The sequence below is a fragment of the Dendropsophus ebraccatus genome, chromosome 7, assembly GCF_027789765.1.
Source record: "Dendropsophus ebraccatus isolate aDenEbr1 chromosome 7, aDenEbr1.pat, whole genome shotgun sequence".
In the NCBI taxonomy this organism is placed as follows: Eukaryota; Metazoa; Chordata; class Amphibia; order Anura; family Hylidae; genus Dendropsophus; species Dendropsophus ebraccatus.
In genome coordinates, this window is record NC_091460.1 from 144819910 (window position 1) to 144847368 (window position 27459).

Here is a 27459-nt window from a genome sequence, read left to right on the forward strand (position 1 = left end):
CGCTACCAGTCAGGACCAGAGGATGACTAAGTGTCACTGTCATCATAAAAACATTTCATGTGTCATAGAGACATCACAGAGTCATGTCATAGAGACATCATAAAGACATCACAGAGAAATCATAGAGACATCACAGAGACATCATACAGACATGTCATAGAGACATGTCAGAGACATCATAGAGACATCACAGAGTCATCACAGAGACATCATAGAGACATCACAGAGACATCATAGAGACATGTCATAGACATATCATAGAGACATCACAGAGACATCATAGAGACATGTCATAGATATATCATAGAGACATCATAGAGACATGTCATAGAAACATCATAGAGACATGTCATAGATAAATCATAGAGACATCATAGAGACATGTCATAGATATATCATAGAGACATCACAGAGACATGTCATAGAGACATATCATAGAGACATCATAGAAACATGTCATAGAGACATAGAGACATGTCATAGAGACATATCATAGAGACATCATAGAGACATATCATAGAGACATCATAGAGACATGTCATAGAGACATAGAGACATATCATAGAGACATCATAGAGACATCACAGAGACATCACAGAGACATGTCATAGAGACATATCATAGAGACATCATAGAAACATGTCATAGAGACATAGAGACATGTCATAGAGACATATCATAGAGACATCATAGAGACATATCATAGAGACATCATAGAGACATGTCATAGAGACATAGAGACATATCATAGAGACATCATAGAGACATCACAGAGACATCATAGAGACATGGCAAAGGTTTTGATCGGTTCACACTTGTACCGATCGTGAGAATGAGCGGGCAGCGCTCCCCTCTCTGTGTCAGTGAAAAGAGTCGGGCTCCATATACTTATATTAGGACTTACATCATGATATGTCAAAAAGGTGTTTATGATGACAGGTGCACTTTAAGGCTGGGTTCACACTATGTATATTTGAGGCTGTATTTGGTCCTCATGTCAGGTCCTTATAGCAACCAAAACCAGGAGTGGATGGAAAACACAGAAAGGATCTGTTCACACACTGATGAAATTGAGTGGATGGCCGCCATATAACAGTAAATAACGGCCATTATTTCAATATAACAGCCGTTGTTCTAAAATAACAGCAAATATTTGCCATTAAATGACGGCCATCCACTCAATTACAACATTATGTGAACATAGCCTTTCTGTGTTTTCAATCCACTCCTGGTTTTGGTTGCAATATGAGGACCACAATACTGACTGAAATATACGTAGTGTGAACCCAGCCTAAAGGGGTTGTTCACCAATTTTTTCTTTCTTTGAAATCAACTGGCGTCTGAAAGTGCCAGAGATTTGTAATTTACTTCTGTTAAATAATCTCAAGTCTTCCGGTACTTATCAGCTGCTGTATGTCCTGCAGGAAGTGGTGTATTCTCTCCAGTCTGACACAGTACTCTCTGCTGCCACCTCTGTCCATGTCAGGAACTGTCCAGAGCAGGAGAGTTTTTCTATGGGGATTTGCTGCTGCTCTGGACAGTTCCTGACATGGACAGAGGTGGCAGCAGAGAGCACTGTGTCAGACTGGAGAGAATATACCACTTCCTGCAGGACATCCTGCAGCTGATAAGTGCAAATTTTTTAATAGAAACAAATTATAAATCTCTGGAACTTTCTGGCATCAGTGGATTTTAAAGAAAAACATTTTTGGTGAACAATCCCTTTAAAGGCAGCACAAAGGCAACCCAACAGGTTACATACAGTCGCCTCCATTCCCCAATCTGCAAACGGAGCCTTCGACTATAGGTGTGACTATAGCGAGGGTGACGGCCGGCAGGAAGGGGCGGAGCTAAATGCTGCTGGGAGGGGAGGAAAGGGACACCAATAAGATATAGGATAAAGTTTCATGTGTTTCTTTTATATCTATTACTGATTCATGTAGTAAATAAGGAAATAATAATAATAATAACAATAATAATAACAAGAACAACAACAACAATAATAGTAATAATAAAAACAAAAGGAATAATAATAATAATAATAGTAATAATAATAATAATAAAAACTATAGGAATAATAACAATAATAATAATATTTTTGATAATAATAATAGTAATAATGATAATGATAATAATAGTAATAATAATAATAATAATATTTTTGATAATAATAATAGTAATAATGATAATAATAGTAATAATAATAATAATAATACAGTATTATATTTATATATATTGAATAAATATAATATTAATAATATTTTTCTTTTCACAAACGGATGGGCAGTACAGATGTATTTCCATTGACCTTGCTGTAGAATGACGCTGTTTTATGCCGTGTAGCTTAGTATCAGAGATGAGTAAAACTGCAGTAAGTTTGAGTTCACAAAACCCCTCCCCCTCCCGGCGGCTGAAGAAGATGGCTGCCGCCCTGGGGAGACCTGGAAACATGGACGCAGCCGATGGCGCTTACTGTGGTTTCGCTCTATTCTATTAGTACGGTATTCATGTGATCATGTGACTTTTATATTTATTCTTCTGTCTGTCAGTAGGAGACGTTAGTAAGTAACATGGCGGCTCGTATCTTATTCAGCTGCTTAATATCAGATCATAAATAAACGTATTTTACGCGGCTCGGTATTGTTATCTTTCCGTCTCTTCTCACCTCCATGTTGTATCCCCCACAGCTCAATCTGCAGACACTTTGCAGGGATATTGGACGTGTCACATAAAGTATCGACTGTAATAATAATAATAAAATCCCAGGAAGCCAAGTGTCATTAGGTAAGCCATTATAGCGACATAGACGGGAAATAATCGCCGGCTTCTGGGAGCGAACATGACTGCTATCAGGTGTAAATGGAGGGAGAGTCTTGGCATCCATTCACACCTGATAAGGGGAGATGTTTAATTCTAACAGCGAGAAGACCGCGCAGAATTACTTCAGGTCAGTTCGATACTTTCATTCTCACAATTTTCACGTTTCCTGACAGAGCTCCGCAGGAAAGAACAATAGGAGGTTATTTGTATCCAGGAGAATAGAAGGGGATCTGCATCTTATTGTTTGGGTAGAAATCAGTCTTTTCTCCCAGTCAGTGTATACGGATCTCTGGTAATATTTGCTGTATACAATAACCGGCGGCATCTATCGGCAATCGCAGCTCATCTCTCCCGTGGCCACAAACCATACAGGCCCCTCTGGGATACATAACAAAGAGTATTCGCACTAAGGAGGATTCGCTTCAGAGCTTCGCAGTAGGTATAAAGCAAAGCTTGCATTAAAAATCAAAATTTTCTTTTAAATCAATTGGTTTCGGAAAGTTATACAGATTTGTAATTTACTCCTATTTTAAAAATCTCCCACCTTCCAGTACTTATCAGCTGCTGTATGTCCTGCAGGAAGTGATGTATTCTCACCAGTCTGACACAGTGCTCTCTGCTGCCACCTCTGTCCATGTCAGGAACTGTCCAGAGCAGGAGAGGTTTTCTATGGGGATTTGCTGCTGCTCTGGACAGTTCCTGACATGGACAGAGGTGGCAGCAGAGAGCACTGTATCACACTGGAGAGAATACACCACTTCCTGCAGGACACGCAGCAGCTGATAAGTACTGGAAGACTGTAGATTTTTAAATAGAAGTAAATTACAAATCTGTATAACTTTCTGACACCAGTTGATATGAAAGAAAAAGATTTTCGCCGGAGTACCCCTTTAATAATCAGCACTGTGTTGTACAGATGCGATTTGTTACAACCATGAATAGAACTGATTGGAAGATGCCGGGGCAGATATAAGCCACTTATCCTTACACATCTATCATAGTCCACCAGAGAAGTCCATTGTCCCTAGTGCTCCGGGACCTTTGACAGTCCTTAGAGGCGGTGTGTGGTCCCTATACTATGTTATTGAAATGGCTGATTATCTGTCTGGTCTCAGGACGGCAGAAACTTCTCAGCTACAAAATATTCTGCAACTGCTGAGAAAGAATAATCATTCCTAGAGTAATGAATGATGGTAGTGTTCCCCTATAGACAGCTTGATAGATTGCTTACAAGTCCCTGTAATGTCCTCATCCACTCCGGCAGCAGACAGGACTCTGGGACTGCTGTGCAGAAACAAATGAGGATGTCAGCCATGATTCATTAGAACATCTTAAGGTGATGTGCCTCTAATCACAGGGTTGGTAAGCAGCGACCCCGGATTGTTCTACAGGGCTGAGAGGTCACAAGTGCCCGGGTGCTCTTGTAAATTGTGCTGCCTGCTGCACCGTACAACCTCCCATTTTTAATGTTCAATTACCTGTAATGTAAACCTGCACGGCCCTGGCAGGGATCCTGATCTTTCATACATGATGTCATTGGATCAAGTCAGGTCAGCGGCTGCTAAAAATAGCTAAACGTAAAGAAAGAGAGTCGCACAAAAGACGGGGATCCAGGACCGCGCCGGGGGAAAAAAATCAGGACTGTGGCTGTAAACAGATTTATTGTTCTTTCATATTTATATTTCTAGGTAAAATCTTCCAGAGAGCCGATAATCATATAAAAAAATGAAGAGATAAAGTAAATAAATGAATAAATACATAATAATAATAATAATAATAATAATAATAAACACTCTTCGGTTTTAGTGATGTTAATTTGTCACATTACCGTGTAGTTAATTTCAGTTCTGTGCTGGAAACTGGGTGGATTAGATACTGAATTACCAGAATAAACATATAAAGTTGGCACAATTCATTGATAAAAAACATAGGAAGGCCAAGTGTGTCCCGTGTGCGTCTTGTGTGTGTCCCATGTGTGTGACTGCGGAGGTCCCATGTGTGTGACTGCGGAGGTCCCATGTGTGTGACTGCGGAGGTCCCATGTGTGTCCCATGTGTGTGACTGCGGAGGTCCCATGTGTGTCCCATGTGTGTGACTGCGGAGGTCCCATGTGTGTCCCATGTGTGTGACTGCGGAGGTCCCATGTGTGTCCCATGTGTGTGACTGCGGAGGTCCCATGTGTGTGACTGCGGAGGTCCGATGTGTGTCCCGTGTGTGTCTTTGTGTGTGTCCCATGTGTGTGACTGCGGAGGTCCCATGTGTGTGACTGCGGAGGTCCCATGTGTGTCCCATGTGTGTGACTGCGGAGGTCCCATGTGTGTCCCATGTGTGTGACTGCGGAGGTCCCATGTGTGTGACTGCGGAGGTCCGATGTGTGTCCCGTGTGTGTCTTTGTGTGTGTCCCATGTGTGTGACTGCGGAGGTCCCATGTGTGTCCCGTGTGTGTGACTGCGGAGGTCCCATGTGCGTCCTGTGTGTGTGACTGTGGAGGTCCCATGTGCGTCCCATGTGTGTCCCATGTTCGTCCCATGTGTGCGTCCATGTGTGTGTGACTGCGGAGGTCCCATGTGTGTCCCGTGTGTGTCTTTGTGTGTGTCCCATGTGTGTGACTGCGGAGGTCCCATGTGTGTCCCATGTGTGTGACTGCGGAGGTCCCATGTGTGTCCCATGTGTGTGACTGCGGAGGTCCCATGTGTGTCCCGTGTGTGTCTTTGTGTGTGTCCCATGTGTGTGACTGCGGAGGTCCCATGTGTGTCCCATGTGCGTCCCATGTGTGTGACTGCGGAGGTCCCATGTGTGTCCCATGTATGTGACTGCGGAGGTCCCATGTGTGTCCCATGTGTGTGACTGCGGAGGTCCCTAGCATCACTTCATCACACAACTCTCCGTACCAGTGTGTATTGGGATCAGCAATTCACAACAAGTCACAACTATAGACGCCTTAATGCCACTTTCTCTATCTAAAATGACGGCACAGGATGCACTTCCGGCGGCTCCGTCAGTAATAAGACATTTATCTTTATTAGTAGATGTTAAATAAGTCTAAAAGGAAAAAAAGGACATTTACTAAAATCTAAAATGTGCGATTTTTCTGCAGCGTATTCCTTTGTTTTTTACCTTGACAAATAGGACTAATCTAACAAATATTCGGAAATTTGTGAATAAAGATAATCACAGATAATTCACAGAATAGTTGCAAAAAATTGCACAAAAAATTCACACGCCACTGACCAGATGTAAGCCTGCGCCTGTTTGTGATAAATTGGGTGCAAATCCCAGATTATGCAGATTTTTGGGTGAACACTTAAAACAGGCAGATTTTTTATTTAACAAAAATGCACCCAAAAAGTATTTACCCATCAAATACTGATTCATAAATAGAACCATATGTTTAATTGTTAATTCAAATTCAAACAGCAATACTTTGTTTTTTATGTGCCATTGTTGCGGCTGATTCAGCATTTTGAGGCTACACGTGGTGTCTTGGTCAGTGTTCAGTCAGTAGAGAGGGTCCAGACACAGAAAAGGTGTAAGGGCAGAACAAATCACGTTTTATTGACCAGACGTCGGCCTGCACCAGTTTTTGTGACTTTTTTAAAAGCTGCAAATGATAAATTGGGCACAAATCCCGGATTATGTGAATTTTTGGGTAACAGTAAGTTTAAAAAAAAGTTGCATCTAAAAAAATATTCGCCCGTCGAATACTGTTCCATAAATAGAACTTAGACCAAAAATGGGTGAAAAATCCAATTATTCCCTTAAATATAGGTGATAAAATTGATCAATTTCCCCCCTTTATTTTCTGTTGCTTATTCCTCCCTCTTTTTAGTTCATTGTCAGTAAATCCAATAAAGGACTTCATGTAATGCCACAAGTCTACCACAGGAGGGCAGTATTGTTAAGTATATTCTTTTTTTTAAACCAGTCCTATTGTGTTTCTGTTAATGGTTCCACAATACATGGATATCCTGATGCCACAAGGTCCGTGTGTCTGTAATTTCATGTTCAGCGATTATTATTCTAGAAAACGTTCATTTGAATCGTTAGGAAATAACTTAAACATATAGGTGACTGAAATAATAGAAAGTATATGAATAACCTATATCTGGCACATTGTCTCCATGGCCGTTGGTGTATGACACGCAGAATAAACAGTGACAAGTCCTGACATGGGATCACGTAACCGTTCAGACCGGGACTGTGTTGTACATGAGACTGACGCTGGGTTTTGTCAGTAACCTCCATTGATAAGGAATTATGCGGAGTCTGAGGTGGATTGTTGGCGAGAATCTGCATGAAAACCGGGTGATATCTGCTTCCCGTTGTTTTCATTGAAATTTGGGGAATTTATCAAATTAGTTCTAAACGTGTTTGTGTCTTTATTACGCTTTTGGCCGTTCCAGGGTCTCTTCTGTACGCCAAGTGTACGAAAATGTGCACGGAGACGTGCTGACACGCCTCGGCCGTTATTATGTTACAGTCCGGACTGAGGTTCCTTTGCGCCTTGTTTTTTTTTTTTTTTGCTGATAAGTTGCAGTTGTTAAATATGGCGTGACTACCAAAAGAAGTTTAATGACAGACGTCGGCAATCGTAGAATTTTATCACAATGAAGGAACTTTTTGATGTTGACATACGTAAAATGATGATAATCCCCCCGCCCCCCCTTTGTGTTGCGGTTCTCATTGTGTCCTTTGGTTTGGGATTTTTTCTTATATAAATTTGAAATTCAGATTGCAGAAAAAAGTGATATCACTTATGGGTTATGTTTCCACAATGTCTTTTTTTATGTTAAAAACTTTATCAAAAAGACGGATGTTTTTTTTAGTGAAATAGACGTTATGACAGGAAGCTGACGCCCATCATTAACCCCTTAAATGGAGTCAATGCAGCCTTTAAGTCTAAGTGACAGGAGGTGCAGCTCCTGTCACTTAACAATCTGGATCCCCGCAGTGTGATCGTTTTTCCTGATGGCCAGAGAAGTTCTACTTACCTCCAAGCGGTTCAATCGTCAATCTTCTCATAGAGTCTGCCACAGACAGGCTGTACGTAAAGAGCGCCAATAATAATGCTGATCAATGCAATGCTATGGCACAGCATTGACCACTGTATGCAATCTAATGATAGTGGAAATAGGCCCCAGTGGGACAGGGGGAGTGTAAAAAATATTAATGTGCCAAAGCCCCTCCCCCAATAAAAGTTTAAATCACCCCTTTTCCCATTATAGATCTATTAACGTATATTGTTCCTATACGGTGAAATGAGAAGCATCAGGATTGCAGATTTTTTGTTACATTATATAGAAGAAAAAAATTAATAAAAAGCGATCAAAATGTCCGATCTAAACAAATATTGTAGTAATAAAAACTAGAGATCATGGTGCAAAACAATTACGTCACAAACAGCCCTGAAGGTGACAAAATAAAAGTGGTGTAAGAGACACAATACGGCCATTTTAGTCATAATTATTTGCAGGAAAAAAAAGTTTTACTGTAAACAAATAATAAAACATTAGAAAAGCTCTGTAAACATGCAGATGGACTGTCATATAGAAGAAAGATATCGGGCCTCATTTACTAACAAAGCGTCAATTCTGTCGCCCTATGTAAATCTCAGAGTTTTTTTTAACAGGTCAAAACTAAAACCCGACCATCCCCCCCCCGCACTAGAGGTGGCCGGTTTTTGCAATAGAAAACCTGCAAGAAATGATGGCTTGTTTAGTAAATCGGTCAGTTTTAAGGGCCACACCCATGACACACCCACTTGTCAGGTTTCTAAAAAAATTGTGTCGCACACCATTAGTAAATATGTCGGAACACTAAACCAACAGGAAAAATAGACAAAAACCCAACATTTTGCTGCTGGGAATTTGTTAGTAAATCAGCCCCATCACATCAGCTTTACCATAAAGTGCATCACGTAGACACAGGAACCCTCCAAAACTTACAGCCTAGGGCTATGTTCACATGACGTTTTTTCTATATATTTTTTTTCTACCAATGACAATCTTTATTTTGAGTTCCAAATGATGTCCGTCATTTCGCATTTTGGGCGCCCATTATTACAATGACGGCAGTTGGTACATTATTCTACTTCAAGCCCTTTTGGGTGCAGGTTCTTTTTTGAAGTTCCATTGAATTTAGTAGTAAAGACGATGGAAAGGACGGGAAAAATAAGTGTGTGAACTAAAGAAAATAGCAATTGCTTGCAAAATAACGTCCACAAATAATTGTCATGAACATTATTCGTTATTCAATACACTGTGTGCAATGGGCGACCGTCGGTAATAACAGAGCAGTTTTTTAACCCCTCCCCCCCAGCCACTTTTCATTTTTGCACTTGTTTAAAAGACCATAGCGCCTGCATTTTTTCACCTACAGACCCACATGAGCCCTTATTTGTTCAACAACAATTGTACTTTGCAATGACACCTATTTTTCCATAAAATTGCCTGTGAAACTGACAAAAAATTATTTGTGCAGTAAAATTTAAAAAAACACATGCAATTTATTTAATTGGGGGGAGGGGGGGTTTTGTTTATACCATTTGCTATGTGGTAAAAATGACGTTATCTATGATCTCCAATTCATTAAAATTACTATAGGAAACTTATATAACTTATTTCATTTCGAGGCTTTTAAAAGATTATAGCATTTTATTTTAAATAAAAAACTAAATGTTAAAATTTAGTTATTACCATTCTTATAGCGCTTTATCCTTTGATCTATGGGGCTAATCTCTTTCTCCTCTTCTTTGCTTGCATATATGCAACTTTTTGATCGCTTTTTTATTACAATTTTTCGATGTGACCGAAAATCAGCAATTTTGCACTTTGGCATTTTTCGCACTTATGCCGTATTCTGCGTGAGATCAGGAATGCAATAATTTAATAGTTCGGATGATTACACAGCGGTACAAAATGTTTTTTATTTATTTATTTATTTAAAAAAAAATTCATTTATTGTGAAAAGGGGGAATTTAAACTTTTAATATCGGAAGGTTTATTTTATTATTATTATTATTATTATTATTATTATTAAAAAGAATGTTTTTTTTAAACTGCATTAACTTTAGGGGGTGCCAATGTTCAATAAACTGATTTCTCATAGAGATTAATGCGTTATCTATTTACTGCATTGATCTATGTCAGGGGTAAGGAACCTTGGCTCTCCAGCTGTTGCTAAACTAAATTTCTCATTATGCCTGGACGCCTTAGGCTGTCCAGGTATGATGGGAGTTGTCGTTTTGCAACAGGCTGGAGAGCCAAGGTTCACTACCCCTGATTTATGTAATAGGCACTTTATTACTCTGGGCTTCTGGAGCCCATAGCAAAGGTATGCTGAACCAGGATTAGCGTCATTGCGGCGCCGACTCCAGGCCCAGCAGGTAGCATGGATTGCCTCCCTCACGATCAAATCGCATGCGCGGGGTGGGGGTGGGGATCCATGTCTGCTGATAGCCACAGACCCCTCTCTGAATCCCCCCACCTGCCACAGGACGTACCAATGAGCTGGATTTGAAAGGCAGCAGCTAATAAGCCAACTGCAGAGCTAACACAGCATTCACTCATCTCTAATTATAATAAATGGTAGACTCTAATGCTGCGTTTACACGTAACAATTATCGAGCGAATTTGCACGATAATGATCGAATTCGAACGATAATCGTGCGTGTAAACGCAGCAAACGATCAAACGACGAGCGAGAAATCGTTCATTTTGATCTTTGAACATGTTCTCAAATCGTCGTTGATCGTTCGCAAAAAATTTGCAGATCGTTCCGTGTGAACAGTCGTTCGCTGATTTAACCAATGTGTGAGATAGGCTTAAGCGATCGCAAAACGAATTTTCGGTACGAAATATCGTACCGTCTAAACGCTGATCGTTAGGAAAAAAAACCCGTTACTCCGACATCGTTAATCGTACGATTGGGCCAATTATCGTTTTGTGTAAACGCAGCATAATAGAATCAGATGTTTAATATTATAGTTTATGGAACGAATATGATTACCATGAGATGCATAAAACTGAACATTGTAAATGTGTAATGGATGGTATATTGTAGTATTTAGTAGTGTGTGGATGGTATATTGTAGTATTTAGTAGTAATATAACACACTAAGGGCCCAAACACAAACACAACGGCAATGCAGCGCTGGTCTTCTGATTGATGCTCCGTGTAATAGGAATGATGGCGGCAGCAGGCCTCCACTAACATGAATGGGCGACCCAGATGACCTAAGGATGGCCAGGGCAGCCCTTCCCGCAGCTCCCGCTTACTATCTGTGAGTTTAAAGGCACAAACACGAACGGGGAACGAGGAGGAAGAGAACGCTGTTGTGAAGTTGTGACCAAATTCACAGCAGACTGCGATTAGTTTTATTTATGAGCGCTAGAAAGATAGAAACTCTAGCCCCCCAGCAGGAAAGTGTCATTTCCGCCTATTTTCTTGTGGTTTCTGGCAGGTTTTCTTTTTTTCTGTTAGACCATGAAGTACAGCGGTACCTTGGATTAGGAGCATAATTGGTTCCGGGACAGCGCTTGTAATCCAAATCCACTCTTACACCAAAGCAAATTTTCCCACAAGGAATCATTAAAATGCAGAAAAATAGTTCCACACCCCCAAAATAATGTTTTTTTTAAAAATTTTTTATTCTGAATAACTTTTAAAAAAGCTGGATATGTGATATACAAGTTACTGTAGAGGATAGCCAAGCAGCATGGGGTGTATAATGTATAATAGGTGCATAAAAATGAAAAAAACAGCAGCAGTTTGTAGATGGAGCTGCAGATCCCCATAATGCAGTAGTGTAGTACAACAGGCTAGAATAGAGAAGCAGAATAGAGAGCTGCTGTCAGAGGTCTGTGTGGTCACATGACCTCACAGGGGGGGGGGGGTGTTCAGCATGGACCAATCAGGACGTGAGACTGACAGAGCTGTGCAGGAGGACAGTGACAGAAACTTTTCTATACAGAAAAGTGAATGGCTGAGTGTAAGTGCAAGCACATTATAGCAGCAGAGCAGCAGTGTGTATAGCTGAGTGTGAGTGCAGGCAGATTATAGCAGCAGTGTGTATAGCTGAGTGTGAGTGCAGGCACATTATAGCAGGAATGAAGAGGACGATAAACACAAGGGCTAACAGAGACTGCAGCAAGCATGAAGGAATGAGCAGGGCAGATGTGGGCACATACATGCAGCGCTCTCTGTCCGGGGAGAGAGGGGTTACAGCTATGGAGAGATTACCTCACAGTCCTGTCCCCTGATGTAAGCCCCAGCCTGAAGTGGATCTGCTATGATTTGGAAGGTGAGGGAGACTTCCTGGGTCAGAGTACAGGGCTGTAGACCCCGCTATACAGACCATGGCCCTCCCCCACTCCAGGGAGCTCTTACACTAAAGCAATGCTTCTAAACCAAATCACAATTTTGAAAAACTGTGATCTCTTCTTGCAAAACGCTGTCAATCCAAGTTACTCTTAAACCAAGGTACCACTGTATACAATTTTTTTTAACATGAGATACTAAGTATGAAGAATGCCACAAAGTTGCATCTGTGATAGCGACTGTATATGGTGGAGATACACATTGGGGAATCTCCTGACATATATCTCCACTGGACACCACAAAAACATGTAAAAATCCTTAAAAAAATCCTTAGTGAACCACAGAGCCATGGAATGTGGAGCTTTGGAATCTATCCATGAAGCCATATTATATTGTATTGCTCGTCCTCATACTGTACATACCATGATCGGTACCTGAAATGTTTGTAGGGCTGGGTTCACACTGCCTTTTTGCTATTTGTTTTTTTTTAATCAGTTTTATGCAAAAAAAAACTAATGAAAAAACAGATGCATTGTGTGCTTCTGTTTTAATCCGTTTTTTCATTGACTCTCATTATAAAAAAATTCCTTTTTTGTGTACACAGAAACATGGTCAACCACATTTTTGTGTCGGCTAAAACAGACGGATGCATTTTGATCCTCTTTTTTTTATATAATGGGAGTCAAAGGAAAAACAGATCAAAACACAAAAAGCATTTGTTTTTTTGTTTAAAACGGATAAAAAAAATACAGTGTGAACCTGTGAACCCAGCCTAAGGGCGGGTTCACACTACGGAATTCTCGCGGACAATGTCAGCGGAATTCTGTCAGCTGTCCGCCCGCACATCTGTCATGTCACTTCTTTTAGCGGATCGCGGAATACGCCGGCCCATAGAATGGTGTCTATGGAGCCGGCGGAAAAGCGCGTGCCCGTGCGGGCGGACAGCAGACGGAATTCCGCGGACATTGTCCGCGAGAATTCCGTAGTGTGAACCCGCCCTTAGGCCCCGTTCCCACTGAGCAAAGCTAGCGGAATTCCGCGACGGAATTGTCCGCCGCGGAATGCCGTTAGCCTCCCGCTCATAATGGGAGTCTATGGGAGGCGCGCGCTGCTGCTCTGTACGCGTTGAAGAATGAACATGTTCATTCTTCAGCGCGGACAGGGCAGGAGCGCGCGCCTCCCATAGACTCCCATTATGAGCGGGAGGCTAACGGCATTCCGCGGCGGACAATTCCGTCGCGGAATTCCGCTACCTTTGCTCAGTGGGAACGGAGCCTTACATCAGAAAACAAGATGACAACCAATGTGTTTGGTGGAAACAGAGAAGGGCTGACACAGATGACACTTTGCGGTTAGACCTGTGGCATAGATTTGATGATGAACTGTAGAGAGCTCTGCCCCAATTATTCATGATGCGGTGAGCCCCGAGATCCAGTCCGCAGGTCACCCCTCGTGGTACGGACAGATTGCAGAGGTCATGTAAGTGCCCCCCAACCTTAAAACTGCAAAAAACACAGCGGACAAACCTCAGTTTCTAAAACATCAATGATAATTTAAATCAACTTAATAGAAATTTGTGTTATTGCAAAAAGGACATAAAAGTTTCTAGTTTTTATTCCCTTTAAACTCGTCTTACCAGACACAATCCCGCTAATATATACCAGGCTTACATGTGATTACAGGGACACTGTATATTTGTAGTCGCTGTGTTTTTGAATGGGACACTTTTGTTTATTTTTAAAAAAAATTCTAAATAAAGATTTTTTTGCGGTGACAGCAAATCAAGCGATGCAAATTTTTTTCCTTTCAAATCATAATACATGGATGGCACCATGCTGTGTTCATGAAGAGGCATTGTCATAGGCAGAGACACTGGGAAATGTTTCATGTAATAGCCCGGCCTTCTTCTCATAAGTCAGTTTAGATATAAAGAGATGAAAATGTAACAGTCAATGTAGTGTGAATTCCCTTTGTAGTATTGTTAAAAGCAAAAATAGGACTTGTTTTTTTATGCTCCCCATAACAAGCGCTGTGTGCAATCTATTAGACAGATTTTCTTATAACTCGAGTCTCCATTACATTGTATACAACATGACATTGTCGCCTTTGTTTCTTTCCTTCATAGTCCATTGAATTTGGGTAAAGTCGGGATTTTTTAAAACAAACAGTATTGAAATACCAGTCATTGTTTGGACTCAAACAGCTGGAACGGTCCCATTTGCTGCAAAGCCATTGAAGTGAATGTGTAACAAATTCCAGGATTGCTGCAGCATACAGTATCCGCTGTGTGAGATTTGTGGCGGACTTGCTACAAATAAATGTATCTAAAATCACAACAACATGGTACAAAGGGAATAGTGCAGGAAAGGCATGATAACTACAGATGAACGAGTAGTGAAATATTCAAAATTTGATTAGAACAGACCACAACATTCGACTATTCCATTGAATATCGAACCCTATTAAAGTCTATGGGAAAAAAATGCTTGTTTCTTGGAGACCTCGTAGTGGTCGAATTTAGATTTAGAGTTCACCATGACACCTCAAAAATTGATGCAAACACCTCTGGAATGCAACTGGGACAAGGGAAGCATGTCAGCATGCATCTAACACACCAAAGTCGCAGTATTACATCACTATCACAGCCTCTAAACAATACACTCCAAACACAACATATAGCGACAGGTGCCAGGTGTTTTACCGCTCTCAATGAGGCGCAGAGTGCAGAAAAAAAACCTGAGACACCATTTTGTTTTTTTGGTTCAACAATGCCTACACAGGCATATATAATATATCTCAACATTTACGTGTGCCAACAAGCGACAGGTGCCAGCTGTTTTACTGCTTTCAATGAGGCGCAGAGGGCAATCAACTACTGCAACAATTACTAACTAGGACAAAATAGTCTAACACAAGTGTATGCAATATTATAAGCTACGTGACTGCCTGTTGTCACTATCTGATATTCTGCTAGTCTATGCGCTCTCAATGGAGGAAGCAGCTATATGCTGTCTGTGCTGTGTAGTAGCCCTGATGAGGGCTTTTATGGTCTCTCCTGCCTACAATCTTCTAAAACCTCACTGTTCCTACTCCAAAATCTATCCACTCAACTACCTGCAACATGTACACTGGAGGAGGAAGTAGATACACTGCAGCTTATTCGTCACAATGAGTAGCAGCTGCTTGCCTGTTTCTAAGAATTAGCTGATTTGCTGGTAGCTGGTTGATTTGCTGATAATCCACAGATAAATGCTGTGCTGTGTATAGTTATAGCCCTTAAAGCAGGGACAGTCCATCCAAATGAATATTAAGGCTCTGCTAAAATTCGTTAGGAGGGTGGGCTAGCTGGGGAGAATTGGTGCACTGGGGGGGGGGGGGGGGGGGTAACCTGCACCAAGTGCACCCAAACATCTCATTACCATATCAAATGCTTCTAAGCTACTAATAAGTTTCCCTTTAAAGTGTACCTGTCAGCTCCACGGAAACTTTTATTTGTACTTATTGCTCTGAAAAAATTCTGTCTCTGACCACTGCATTGTGTAAATCCTATGCTATTCCAGGAAAGGTTGAAATAAATTGACAATTACTATTAACTTTGTCAATAGATGTGTCAACATAGTAGGGATGGAGCCGTTTAATAATCAGTATAGCGGCACTCAGTTGTCACTGTATTCCTGCATCCCTGGAAGGTAACAGAGATAGCACAGCTAAGTTATGAGAATTGTAAAAAGACGATAAGTCCTCATTATTATTATTATTATTATTATTATTATTATTATTATTACTATTATATAATAGTTATTAGGATATACCTGCATTATAATAAGGCTCAAACACAAACAGGTCTCTTTAAGATTTTTATTTCCCAAATAAAAAAAATACAAAGATGACATAGGACATCAACATGGCTTCTTCTTCTTCTTCTTCTTCTGTATAATCACCAAATGCATCCATAAGGCACTTAGTCAGGTCTTTATTTAAAAAAATAAAATATGCATCGAAGCAAACATTCCCAAACACGAGTCTTTTTGTATGACGTCTGTATGTACAGTATTGCACATATTTACACTTCCTTCCTTTGACGTTACAATGGGACCTTGGGCTGCCGTGTTAGCTTCAGGGCCTGGAACATGAAGACAAAAAAATACAAAGTTATAAACGGGTAGATACTTGTCCTGGCACATCAATATCCATCGACATAATGTAAATGTGTTGGCCTATTAGTTTGTTCTGGCCGGGATTTACACAGATTATATATATTGTATGCATTACCTCTCTGACTGATATACAATGCAGGTACAGCCAAGCAGAATTGGTCATTTAAAAGCGTCCGCATAAGACAAACTCTTTTTAAGGGCCTGTCCACATAAAGTTTTGATCTTCCACCAGAAGTATATGTCAGGCGGACTCTCAACGTATTTCTTCAACAGATGGTGTACGCCACTGTAAAGACTCCTAGTGGGATACGTTGCCTTTTCCCAGACAGAGGCCCAGATGATTTGCATTTAGAAAGTCTTTCGAACCTTTCACTTTTTCAAATTTGGTTAGGTTGTGGCCTCCTCATCATTCTGCACTCGATGCTAAACTTGAAAACTAAATTTTAGAAATTTTTGGGGCCCCTTTATTTCTTGCTCGTGATCTTCCAGTGATATTGGTCCTAAATGGACAGTGCAAATACTGGAACTCCTCATGGTTTCCACTAAACAGATAACCTGTAACTGATGCCATACTTGGCCATTCACTCCAATAGTATAATCTGATCTGTCAAATGGATACTTGATATACACGCTTAATGTAGTTGCAAAACATGACTTGAACAAGGCCTAAGGGTGGTATTACACGGGCCAATGGGGGCCCGACAATAGCTGTAAACGAGCGCCGATCTGCTAGATCGGTGCTCGTTTACTGGGCCTATTAGACGGCCTGATAATCGTTTAACAAGGGCTGCAAGGACATAGTCACTGATGTCCTTGCAGCCCTTGCTTAAACTATATACTTTACCTATCCACGCTCCAGGGCTGCTCCTGCGGTCCGCTTCTCCCCATGTCCCGCGCACTCTAGCTTCAGAGCGGCCTGTCAGCGGACAGGCCACTCAGCCAATCACAGGCCGGGACCGCCGCAGCTGAAGGCTGCTCTGAAGCTAGAGCGCACGGGACCCGGGGAGAAGTGGACCGCAGGAGCAGCCCTGGAGCGTGGATAGGTAAAGTATATTGGCATTCGACATTACATTCGGTGCCTGACAAATATAGGTTCTAACCTATATCAACGATCAACAGATGATCGTTGTCATCGACTGATCGTTGTATTTGTTACACGGAGCGATAATCGTTCCGTGTAATAGTACCCTAAGAAGAAACCCTCAACAATGGATATTTACACGGTATTCTCCAGTTGGGCATCCAAAGATCAGCTGCAATTGGGGAGCTCCCTATAAAATTTGAATATGCAAAAAAGGGGTCGGTGGAGCCTCGGTTGCGAGTCTCAAAACACGGGAATAGCCAGATATCCCTCCTGGGAAGGAAAGCTATAAATGTAATAAACATAATTATACTGGGACAACGTTAGATAGACGATGGGTAGAGATATTGTCTCCATATCGGACTGGTAAATGCGTTGAAATAAGTTTTTAGAAGTCTAGGAATAAAAGTAACACTTCTAACATGACAATGTGAGAGTCTTTTGTAGTACTTTCCTGATAGAGCATTAGTAAACAATCACTTCTTAAGATTTATTTGCACAAAGACTTTTTCTACTTTGAGATTTCAGTCACACTCCAGAAGTAGAAATGCGGAATCCGAGGCTGTAAATATTTAACATCAGTCCCACATTAACAGTTGGCATAGGTGTCATCGCTGTTTTCAAGAAGCCACAGGGGGCAGAACAATATCACAATGTGACAGTGAGGAATTGCTTGTGATTGACTTAATTACTGGGGAACGTAAAATAGATTTCAAAACAGTCTCTTTTGTATAAGAGGAGAAGAAGTATTTAAACAGACACTTTACTTTTTCCCCTGACTTTGAAAGCATCAAAAGACGTCTCAAAGAGAGAGAGTTTCTTTATTAACTCCGCCACTATGTTAGCTCAAGGGTACGCCATTGTCTTATACAGCAAGAGAGAACACAACCTTCTTTCTATGGGGCTATAATATATATATATTTTTTATTTACGGTCATAACAATCAGCCTTCATTTTTTTTTAAGTGTTACTATTTGAATTTGAGAGAATGCTCAGAATCAACCCCTATACCGGGAGGCAAATCCACCCGGCTCAAAGACTTTGCTTTATGACAGAGAAGACCCTTCTATCCGTGCCAATAAAATGACAAACGTCTCAAACTCGGCTGTATATGGGGAAACGCAGATCATGCTATTGCATAGAGACTACCATAAGGACAAGCTATAATGGGTCTCACTTCATCCTCTGATTGCCCCAAATTCAATAAACCCAACTCGGATCTAGTACATTGTCTATGGGGACGCACAGTAAGAAAAATGGAGAAAAGTATATGATTTTCCTTAAAAAAAAAAAAGTTACTATTTGATTAACATTTTTTAAAAGCACTAAAACTTTAGCTTCCAGTCTATTTGCTCTGATGTGGAGGAGTATAAGGAAAAAGTTTTAATGAGGAGACGAGTAAGAAGTAAAACTAAATAATTGGTGTTTAGATAAAATTGAGTCGTCGGCCTCTAGTAAAATCACGGACAATGAAGATGAGGCGGTGCGGGTGATCAGAGCTCTCTCTTCAGATAAGACATCAACCCCGTTACTTTATAAACTAACACCAAGAATTCTGAGGAACAAAAATGTTGTTTAAAGGCGATGAGTGATTCCTACTAGACTATACAGATAGGAATGAAAGAATGAAGCATTTCCATGTATATTACTGGTTACCTTCAATATACAAAAAGTTTCACTAAAGGGGTATTGTGAATAAAAAAATATAAATTCAACCAGTTCAAAAAAAGATACAAATTTGTAAAATACTTCTAGATAAAAAAGAAAAAACAAAAGTCTTCCAGTAGGTCCGATGATTTTTTCCCCCTCCAGAATGGTTTCAGGCTGGAATCTCTTACTGAGCTCTCTTGCTGCTGCTTTGGCTGGATCTGGTATACAAGCCCCCGCTTTATTCTCGTATGGCATACCCCTCCTGCCCCCGTTTGCACAGATACCGTTTCTGCCTGTGTGTCCACCGTTGGAGGCTGCAGAAGGTGGAACAAGAAACAGCAGGGGGCGCTACCACTGCCAACAAGGCAAGACGCATTATAATATACAAGTAAATCATTTTATATGGCCAAAATTCTTTATCTTAGGGTGCGTTCACATGTACAGGATCCGCAGCAGATTTGATGGTGCAGATTTGATGCTGTGTTCAGTTATTTAGATCAAATCCGCTGTGATACGGTATGTGTGGAGCTACCCTTATACATACAGTACAATGAACACTGCTATCAATATGTCTTGTGGGGTAACCCTTGTATATGGTACAGTATATTACATGCTTAACCATTAGTACTACTTCTGTAAACGAAACAATGACTGTTTAATGGTCTGACCATAAATAAGCCATACAATATTATATAAGCCATACAATATTATATAAGCCATACAATATATAAGCCATACAATATATAGGCCATACAATATTATATAAGCCATACAATATTATATAAGCCATACAATATGATATAAGCCACACAATATTATATAAGCCATACACTATATAGGCCATACACTATATAAGCCATACAATACTATATAAGCCATACAATATATAGGCCATACAATATATAGGCCATACAATATATAGGCCATACAATATTATATAAGCCATACAATATATAGGCCATACAATATATAGGCCATACAATATATAGGCCATACAATATATAGGCCATACAATATTATATAAGCAATACAATATATAGGCCATACAATATATAAGCCATACAATATTATATAAGCAATACAATATATAGGCCATACAATATATAGGCCATACAATATTATATAAGCCATACAATATATAGGCCATACAATATATAGGCCATACAATATTATATAAGCCATACAATATATAGGCCATACAATATTATATAAGCCATACACTATATAAGCCATACACTATTATATAAGCCATACACTATATAAGCCATACACTATATAAGCCATACAATATTATATAAGCCATACACTATTATATAAGCCATACACTATATAAGCCATACAATATTATATAAGCCATACAATATTATATAAGCCATACACTATTATATAAGCCATACACTATATAAGCCATACACTATATAAGCCATACAATATTATATAAGCCATACAATATTATATAAGCCATACAATATTATATAAGCCATACACTATATAAGCCATACAATATTATATAAGCCATACAATATTATATAAGCCATACACTATATAAGCCATACACTATATAAGCCATACAGTATATAAGCCATACAATATTATATAAGCCATACAATATTATATAAGCCATACAATATTATATAAGCCATACACTATTATTACACACATTATACACATTACCTTTTGTCTGGAAAGCATCCAGGATTTTATGGTTGGCACTAATACACTCCCAAGTAGAATCTGAGCCGGGTGATAAATCAACAAGGGAACAGATATTAATGAGAGATGCTCGTATCCCGCAAACACAATCTTCAGCATCGGAATACCTGGAGACAAAGACAATTCTATTACTTATGTGCAGATGAACACTTACTACTTATAGCACACACTACATCAATCCCATCAGATCATTAGAATAGACATCCGGCAGGACTTATTAAAGGGGTAGCTCACCAACATTTTTTTTTCTTTTAAATCAACTGGTGCCAGAGATTTGTAATTTACATCTATTAAGTAGTCTTCCAGTACTTATCAGCTGGAAGTGTTGTGTTGAAGTCTGGAGGCCCAGAAAGTTTTTCTATGGGGATTTGCTGCTGCTCAGGACAGTTCCTGACATGGACAGAGGTGGCAGCAGAGAGCACTGTGTCAGACTGGAAAGAATACACCACTTCCTGCAGGACATACAGCAGCTGATAAGTACTTGAGATTTTTTTTTTTTTATAGAAGTAAATTACAAATCTGGCACCAGATTTTTGGGTGAACAACCCCTTTAAGAAGTGTTCAAAACTTTACATCGGGTAGTTATATAATCAGTTAATTTAGAGAAGTATCACCTGCTCCTCTATTACATTATATTATATCACAACAATAGCAGATTTTTTATTTACACAATAAAGAATTCATTGTTTATAAAGAGGAGGAAAAAAAAGAAGTTTGGCGTTCTATCGGTCTGGAGCGGCACAAGTGGAATGTTCCAGTATCTAACAACATAAGCCGGAAAAGTAGAGCACAGCGGTGAGCGAAGAGCCCGAATATCCCTGAATAAAAGCCGCTCCGGGTGGCACATATGGGGCGGCGGGTCTGCTCATCTGGCTATGGCTGGAGCAGTAGAAATGAAGTGGACTCTTTCTAATGCTCTGACGGTAAGGACTATGGTTGACAGACTCTGAGGAGACTTTATGAGATGGCATTTGACTTTATGGAAGTGAGCAGCCGGCACGCATTTAGAGGGACTTGAAGCTGTCATAACGAAAAGTGTTTATAAAACATTCATCAAAAATGCCTCTTTAATACAATGCATTGTCTGAGAGATGTTAGGAGGCGCACGCTGCAAATGGATTCTTCTCTGACTAAAGTAATTTCTCTCCAAACAGATTCTCCCAATGCGAGCGCAGTATACGGCCCTGACAGAGCACTTCCCAGCACATTACTACCTGCACTGGGGAAATCACTAATGTACGGCCTGCCAGCCTCCCATGTCACACATGACACATTCGTCTAAAATTACCCAACAGAGTTTGACACCGCAGTATAATCCATAAGCAGCAGCAGCAGCTCCTCCAGCCGACGTCTGACATCAGGGAAGCTTCACCTGCCGATTCCCTTCTCACAAGACACTACAAGAAATCTTTCATCTTACACTGGAAAGAGACTAGAACTTCCATCTCCAAAACTAAGAACGTCCAGGTTAATGTCCTGACCGCACCTAAGGGGTTAATGTCGCTTCCCTCGCTGTGAAAGATACTAAAGGGGAGAAAGCGAACTGCTCATCGATTCTCCTGATAGTTCTATAAGTGAGAATACACAGTAAGGCTGGAATCACAGACTGAAAAATATAAAAAATATATATAAAAACCTGCTGTAAAAATGATTAAAAAACGGTTTAAAAAAATACTGTAAATCTAATGATGCACTCTATTAAAGTCTATGGAGAAGTTCACAAGCTATAAAAAAGGGACAATGCTGGAATTACAACTTTTTTTTTGGCCATAAACTTTCATAAACCACATTATTATGTAATAAAAATGGCTGCTACTTTGCAGTGTGTGAACCCAGCCTAATAGTTTTCTTCTCTGTTATAGTTAGGGGTTGGTTACTTTATACCATAGTCAGAGATTGCGGTGCAGTTCGACCTCCATAGCCCCCCGGTTATCTCCATATCGGCCCACAGTTGTTTTGAATAGAGACGCAGGTACGTCACATGACCGTCGGCTTTATTAATTTCTATAGACACACTGCTGTACTCTGCTTTCTCCGGCAGCTCCATTCATTCTCTATAGAGCCGCCGGAGAGAGTTGAGTACAGCACTCGGTTCTTTATAGCAGCTCCATAGGAATGAAGAGTCACCAATCACGTGTCGTACCTGAGGCTCTATTTAAAGCAAAGGAGCCGCAGGCTGATATGAAGATCATCAGGGTATGGAGGTCGGACTCCCTGCAATCTCTTACTTGTCCCCTATCCTGTGGATGTATGCAAAGAGGTAATGAATGTGATGTTATTTGAAGAAAATGTAGTGCATGGTTTGTTTGTCAAAATCAGCATAATTCCAGGTTACAGGGGTAAGAGACACTGTAGTGAGAGTCACCGGACTTCCTCCTGGTAGTACCAGTCCTAAAAGTGTTGTTTCTCCACATTAGAGTATAAAGTATAGAGGGGGGGGGGGCAGGAGATTGAGCCCTGGAGGAAGGAGTGGGGGACCTGTCATATGGCGGTGCTTACTGCCGGGTATTTGAGTGTCTATTAGAGGAAGCGATTTTTAACAATTAACAAGAAACAATTGCAAAGAAGATTGTTTATCGTTAACCTGAAATTGTTCATGATATTACACAGAACGATAAACGTTAGTTAATACAATCGGTTTTTCCATCTGATCCCGATAAATGAAGGAACATTGTGGAATTACACTGAACGGTTAGTGAATGATTGCGGAATTACAGCGAACGATTAGCGATGATTTTGGTGTCAGCACCAAACAAAATTTCTCGTTGGTCATTTGATGCATTTACATGAAATGATTATCGTTTAAATTTGAATCATATAACGATAATTCGCACCATAATCGCCCCGTGTAATTGGGCCCTAAGAGTCGGTAAAAGTAGAAATATTCCGGAGAGACCGATTGTTTAGTGGTAGCAGCAGTCCGTGATGTGTGCACGCTGAGGGGCCGTGTAGTGCTCGGATTTCTCTAGGAGGGGGTGCTTCCTCTGCCTTTGGGGCTGTCAAGGTGCGGAGTAGGCTCAAATGTGATAAAAAGAAACTGGTGGGTTTGGAGATGTATCAGTCAGGCCAGCAAGAGGGGTAAAGAAAATGATGCAGAATGTTCATTTTTTCACCTACAGGATCCACAGCAGATCTGCAGCAGATTTGAAGTTGCAGACTTGCTTGAATCTAATCTGGGCCATCAAATCTGCTGCAGATCCTGTACGTGTGAACGCAACCTAAATGCATATTCATGCAGTATTTTCAGCTGTAAAAAAAAAAGTGGCAGGTTTTTTTTATTTAAAAAATTGCCTTTTTTTGTATGAAGTTTTTTTAATGACTAGAAATACAAATTTTAAAAAGCTGTTTTTCCAGCTATAATCCAACCAAAAAAAAAAAAAAGAGCATAATTTTATGATAGGAGCATTAGGGCCCTAAAATGAATGTGTGTGTGCACTGCCGATTTACTATTAAAGGGAATCTGTCATCTCCCGGGCCCTACCTGAGGTGCTGACAGTGTGCTGTAGCTGGCCGTCCCCTGGTGAGCATGGAGCCTTTTGGTAATTTGTCCGCGCGGTGGATTATGAGCAATCTCAGGTCTCCTACTGTAATGGAGTCCAAGAGGAGTTGTTTGTGCCGAATCACCACTCCTTTCTCCTCCCTCTTCTTCATGAATAATCAATGCTGCCCGGCCTCCTGCTCGCTCAGCTGTCAGCCAGTGTCTCTGATTGCAGATCAGTCCTCTGTAGGCAGTTTATGTCTTAAAGAAACACTCAGATATAGTTCAATCTCTGAAGCCAAATGTGTTGGAGCTGTGGTCTAGGGGTAAATCACCTGTCAGATCCACTACAGATCCACCAACAGCTCATTCTTTGGTTCAATCCCCTGATGGAAATGAAATAGAGGTCTTTATTTGTTTCTCATTATTGTATCATTTTTAGGGCTATGTTCTCACACAATATTTTTGCTCAGTATTTTGCAACCGAAACCAGGAGTGGATTAAAAACACAGAAAGGCTATGCTCACACACTGCTGAGATTGAGTGGATGGACGTCATTTAATGGCAAATAACTGACATTATTTCAAAACGGCAATAATTTGCCATTAAATGGCAGCCATCCACTCAATTTCAACAGGGATTTAAACCAAAGAATGAACTGCTGGCAGGTGTGTAGACAGCAGATTTACTCCTAGACCACAGCTCCCCCACATTTGGGCACAGAAATGTAACTATATCTGAGTGTTTCTTTCAGACATAACCTGCCTACACGGGACTGATCTGCAATCAGGGACATTGGCTGACAGCTGAGCGAGCAGGAGGCCGGGCAGCATTTATTATTCATGAAGAAGAGGGAGGAGGAAGGAATGGTGAGGTGTGCAAGAGTGCACCACAAACAACTCCTCATTGACACTTCATTACAGTAGTAGACCTGAGATTATGCATAATCCACAGCACGGAAAATAACCAATAGGCACCATGCTCAGTTTTGTGGCTAAAAGAGGCGAAATTACATTGTGTAAATTTGGCGTTACATAGTAAATGTGATGCATGGAAACAAACAGTAAGATTGCTAACGTCACGAAGGACCTGTCCCAATTTTAGTTATAAAGAAGATGCCACGAGCTCTGAATTAGTTTACATTGTCGCACTACAGTACTGGCACAGTCGCAGAAACTGTCCAGAGAAGCAGAGGTTTTCTATGGGGATTTGCTGCTGCTCTGGAAAGTTCCTGACATGGACAGAGGTGGCAGCAGAGAGCACTGTGTCAGACTGGAAAGAACACACCACTTTCTGCAGGATATACAGAAGCTGATAAGTACTGGACAACTGGAGATTTTTTAAATAGAAGTAAATTACAAATCTCTATAACTTCGACACCGGTTAATTTGAAAGAAAAAGATTTTTTGCTGGAGTTCCCCTTTAAGAAACATGGCATTCAGCAGGAACACAAGAAAACACCACAGCGATTTATCAGTCATTAATAGACATGTAATATAACTGTATATTAGAACTAATATGAAAAGTATAGAATATGACGAATTGTCTGACGACGCCCTTCCATCATCAATAGTCGCTGCCTGGGGTGGTGACACTCAGTCAGGCTCATTTAGCGACAAGGTGCAGCACTGAAGTCTAAACATGGATGTCTGGAAGCTACAAGAGAGGTGGGAAAGGAAAGGAACGTCTCCATCTGCAGATGCTTGTGGATATGCCCCAGCAGAGGAGGTTAATGCCATTAACAATCTCCTCTTAGCAGGCTGTTTATTCTCTCCTTTTTATGTACACAGGCGGAGTGTCACACAGACATATGAAGGCGCTGTCATTAGACGCAGCAATCGGCCTTTGAGTGTCTCTCCCCATTATGTGCATTCCTTGGAAGACACAAACCAAATAAATAATTGGAGAGGTACGGCCCAGAAATGACAATTGTTATTCATGCGTCTCTTTGTTGCGAGCTGAGATTGAAAGATGTACACTTCAAGTGAAAGCAGATCTCTGGGGCGAGATCCTTCAGTTCAAACGTGGTAAACAACTGTTGTTTCTCTGATGCTCACTTTAGTACTGCTGGAGGCAAACTTTCTAAATATTAATAAAATCCTACTGCTCGCACTATGTACAGATGAAGAGGAGGCATCAGGAAGGGAAGCCTTTGGTGACATTTCTGGACACATCTGAGAAATCCTGGAATCAAAGGATTTATGTGCCGGCTGGAAGAGGAAGGTAACGGATCCACAGTGTCTTCTTTCTTCTTTCTATATAGAATGCAGGCGCTCTCCTTCCTAGATCCGCTGTAATTTACCTTACTACACGTCTTACAGAAACACACAGCACAAGCTGCAACTGGGAAATACTGGAATGAATGAAGATCAGACTTATTATGTATACTAAGGGTTGTAGAACACAGGAGGATGGAGGAATATTATACTCTAGGTATAGTGAGCAACATGCTAAGGGTTAAAGGGGTACTCTTTCTTTCAAATCAACTGGTTTCTGAAAGTTATACAGATCTGTAATTTACTTCTATTTGAAAATATCCAGTCTTCCAGTACTTTTCAGCTGCTGTACATCCTGCAGGAAGTGGTGTATTCTCTCCAGTCTGACACAGTGCTCTCTGCTGCCACCTCTGTCCATGTCCGGAACTGTCCAGAGCAGGAGAGGTTTTCCATGGGGATTTGCTGCTGCTCTGGACAGTTCCTGACATGGACAGAGGTGGCAGCAGAGAGCACTGCGTCAGACTGGAAAAAATAAATCACTTCCTGCAGGACTTACAGCAGCTGATAAGTATGGAAATACTGGAGATATTTTTTTTTTTAAAGGAAACCTGTTCCCCCCCCCCCCCCCCCCCCCCCCCCCGTGCTGGGGTGACGGGCTCCCGACCCCCTGTTAGATCCCCCTATACTTACCTCATCGCGCCGGGTGACTGAGATTTCAGCGCCCAAAGCCCGACACACGCGCTCACAGGAGAGTACGATGCCCATAGAGAATGACGGCGCATTGGACTTTGGACATTCATTCTCTATGAGCATCTGACTCTACTGTAAGTGCGATAAGGTATGTATAGGGGGATCTAACAGGGGGTCGGGAGCCTGTCACCCCTGCAGGGGGGGGGGGGGGGGGGGTGACAGGTCCTCTTTAAAAGAAGCAAAATGATAAATTTATATAACTTTGTAAAACCAATTGATTTCAAATAAAAAGATTTTTGTCAGAGTACCCCTTTAAAGGGAACCAATCAGCCCAAT

The 27459-nt window shown here is 40.8% G+C and overlaps 1 protein-coding gene across 1 annotated transcript in view; it reads right to left on the reverse strand.

Moving 5' to 3' along the window:
• Positions 1-15982: 15982 nt before the first annotated feature.
• The window catches only part of SLC10A7 (solute carrier family 10 member 7), a 121436-nt gene continuing 109959 nt past the window's right edge, over positions 15983-27459 (reverse strand). Inside the window, exons 11-12 of the mRNA XM_069976878.1 lie at positions 20701-20846; positions 15983-16261 (exon numbers count right to left, since the gene is read on the reverse strand). Coding sequence (XP_069832979.1) covers positions 16223-16261; positions 20701-20846 — 185 coding nt within the window. The 3' untranslated portion in view covers positions 15983-16222. The remainder of the gene's footprint in view (positions 16262-20700; positions 20847-27459) is intronic.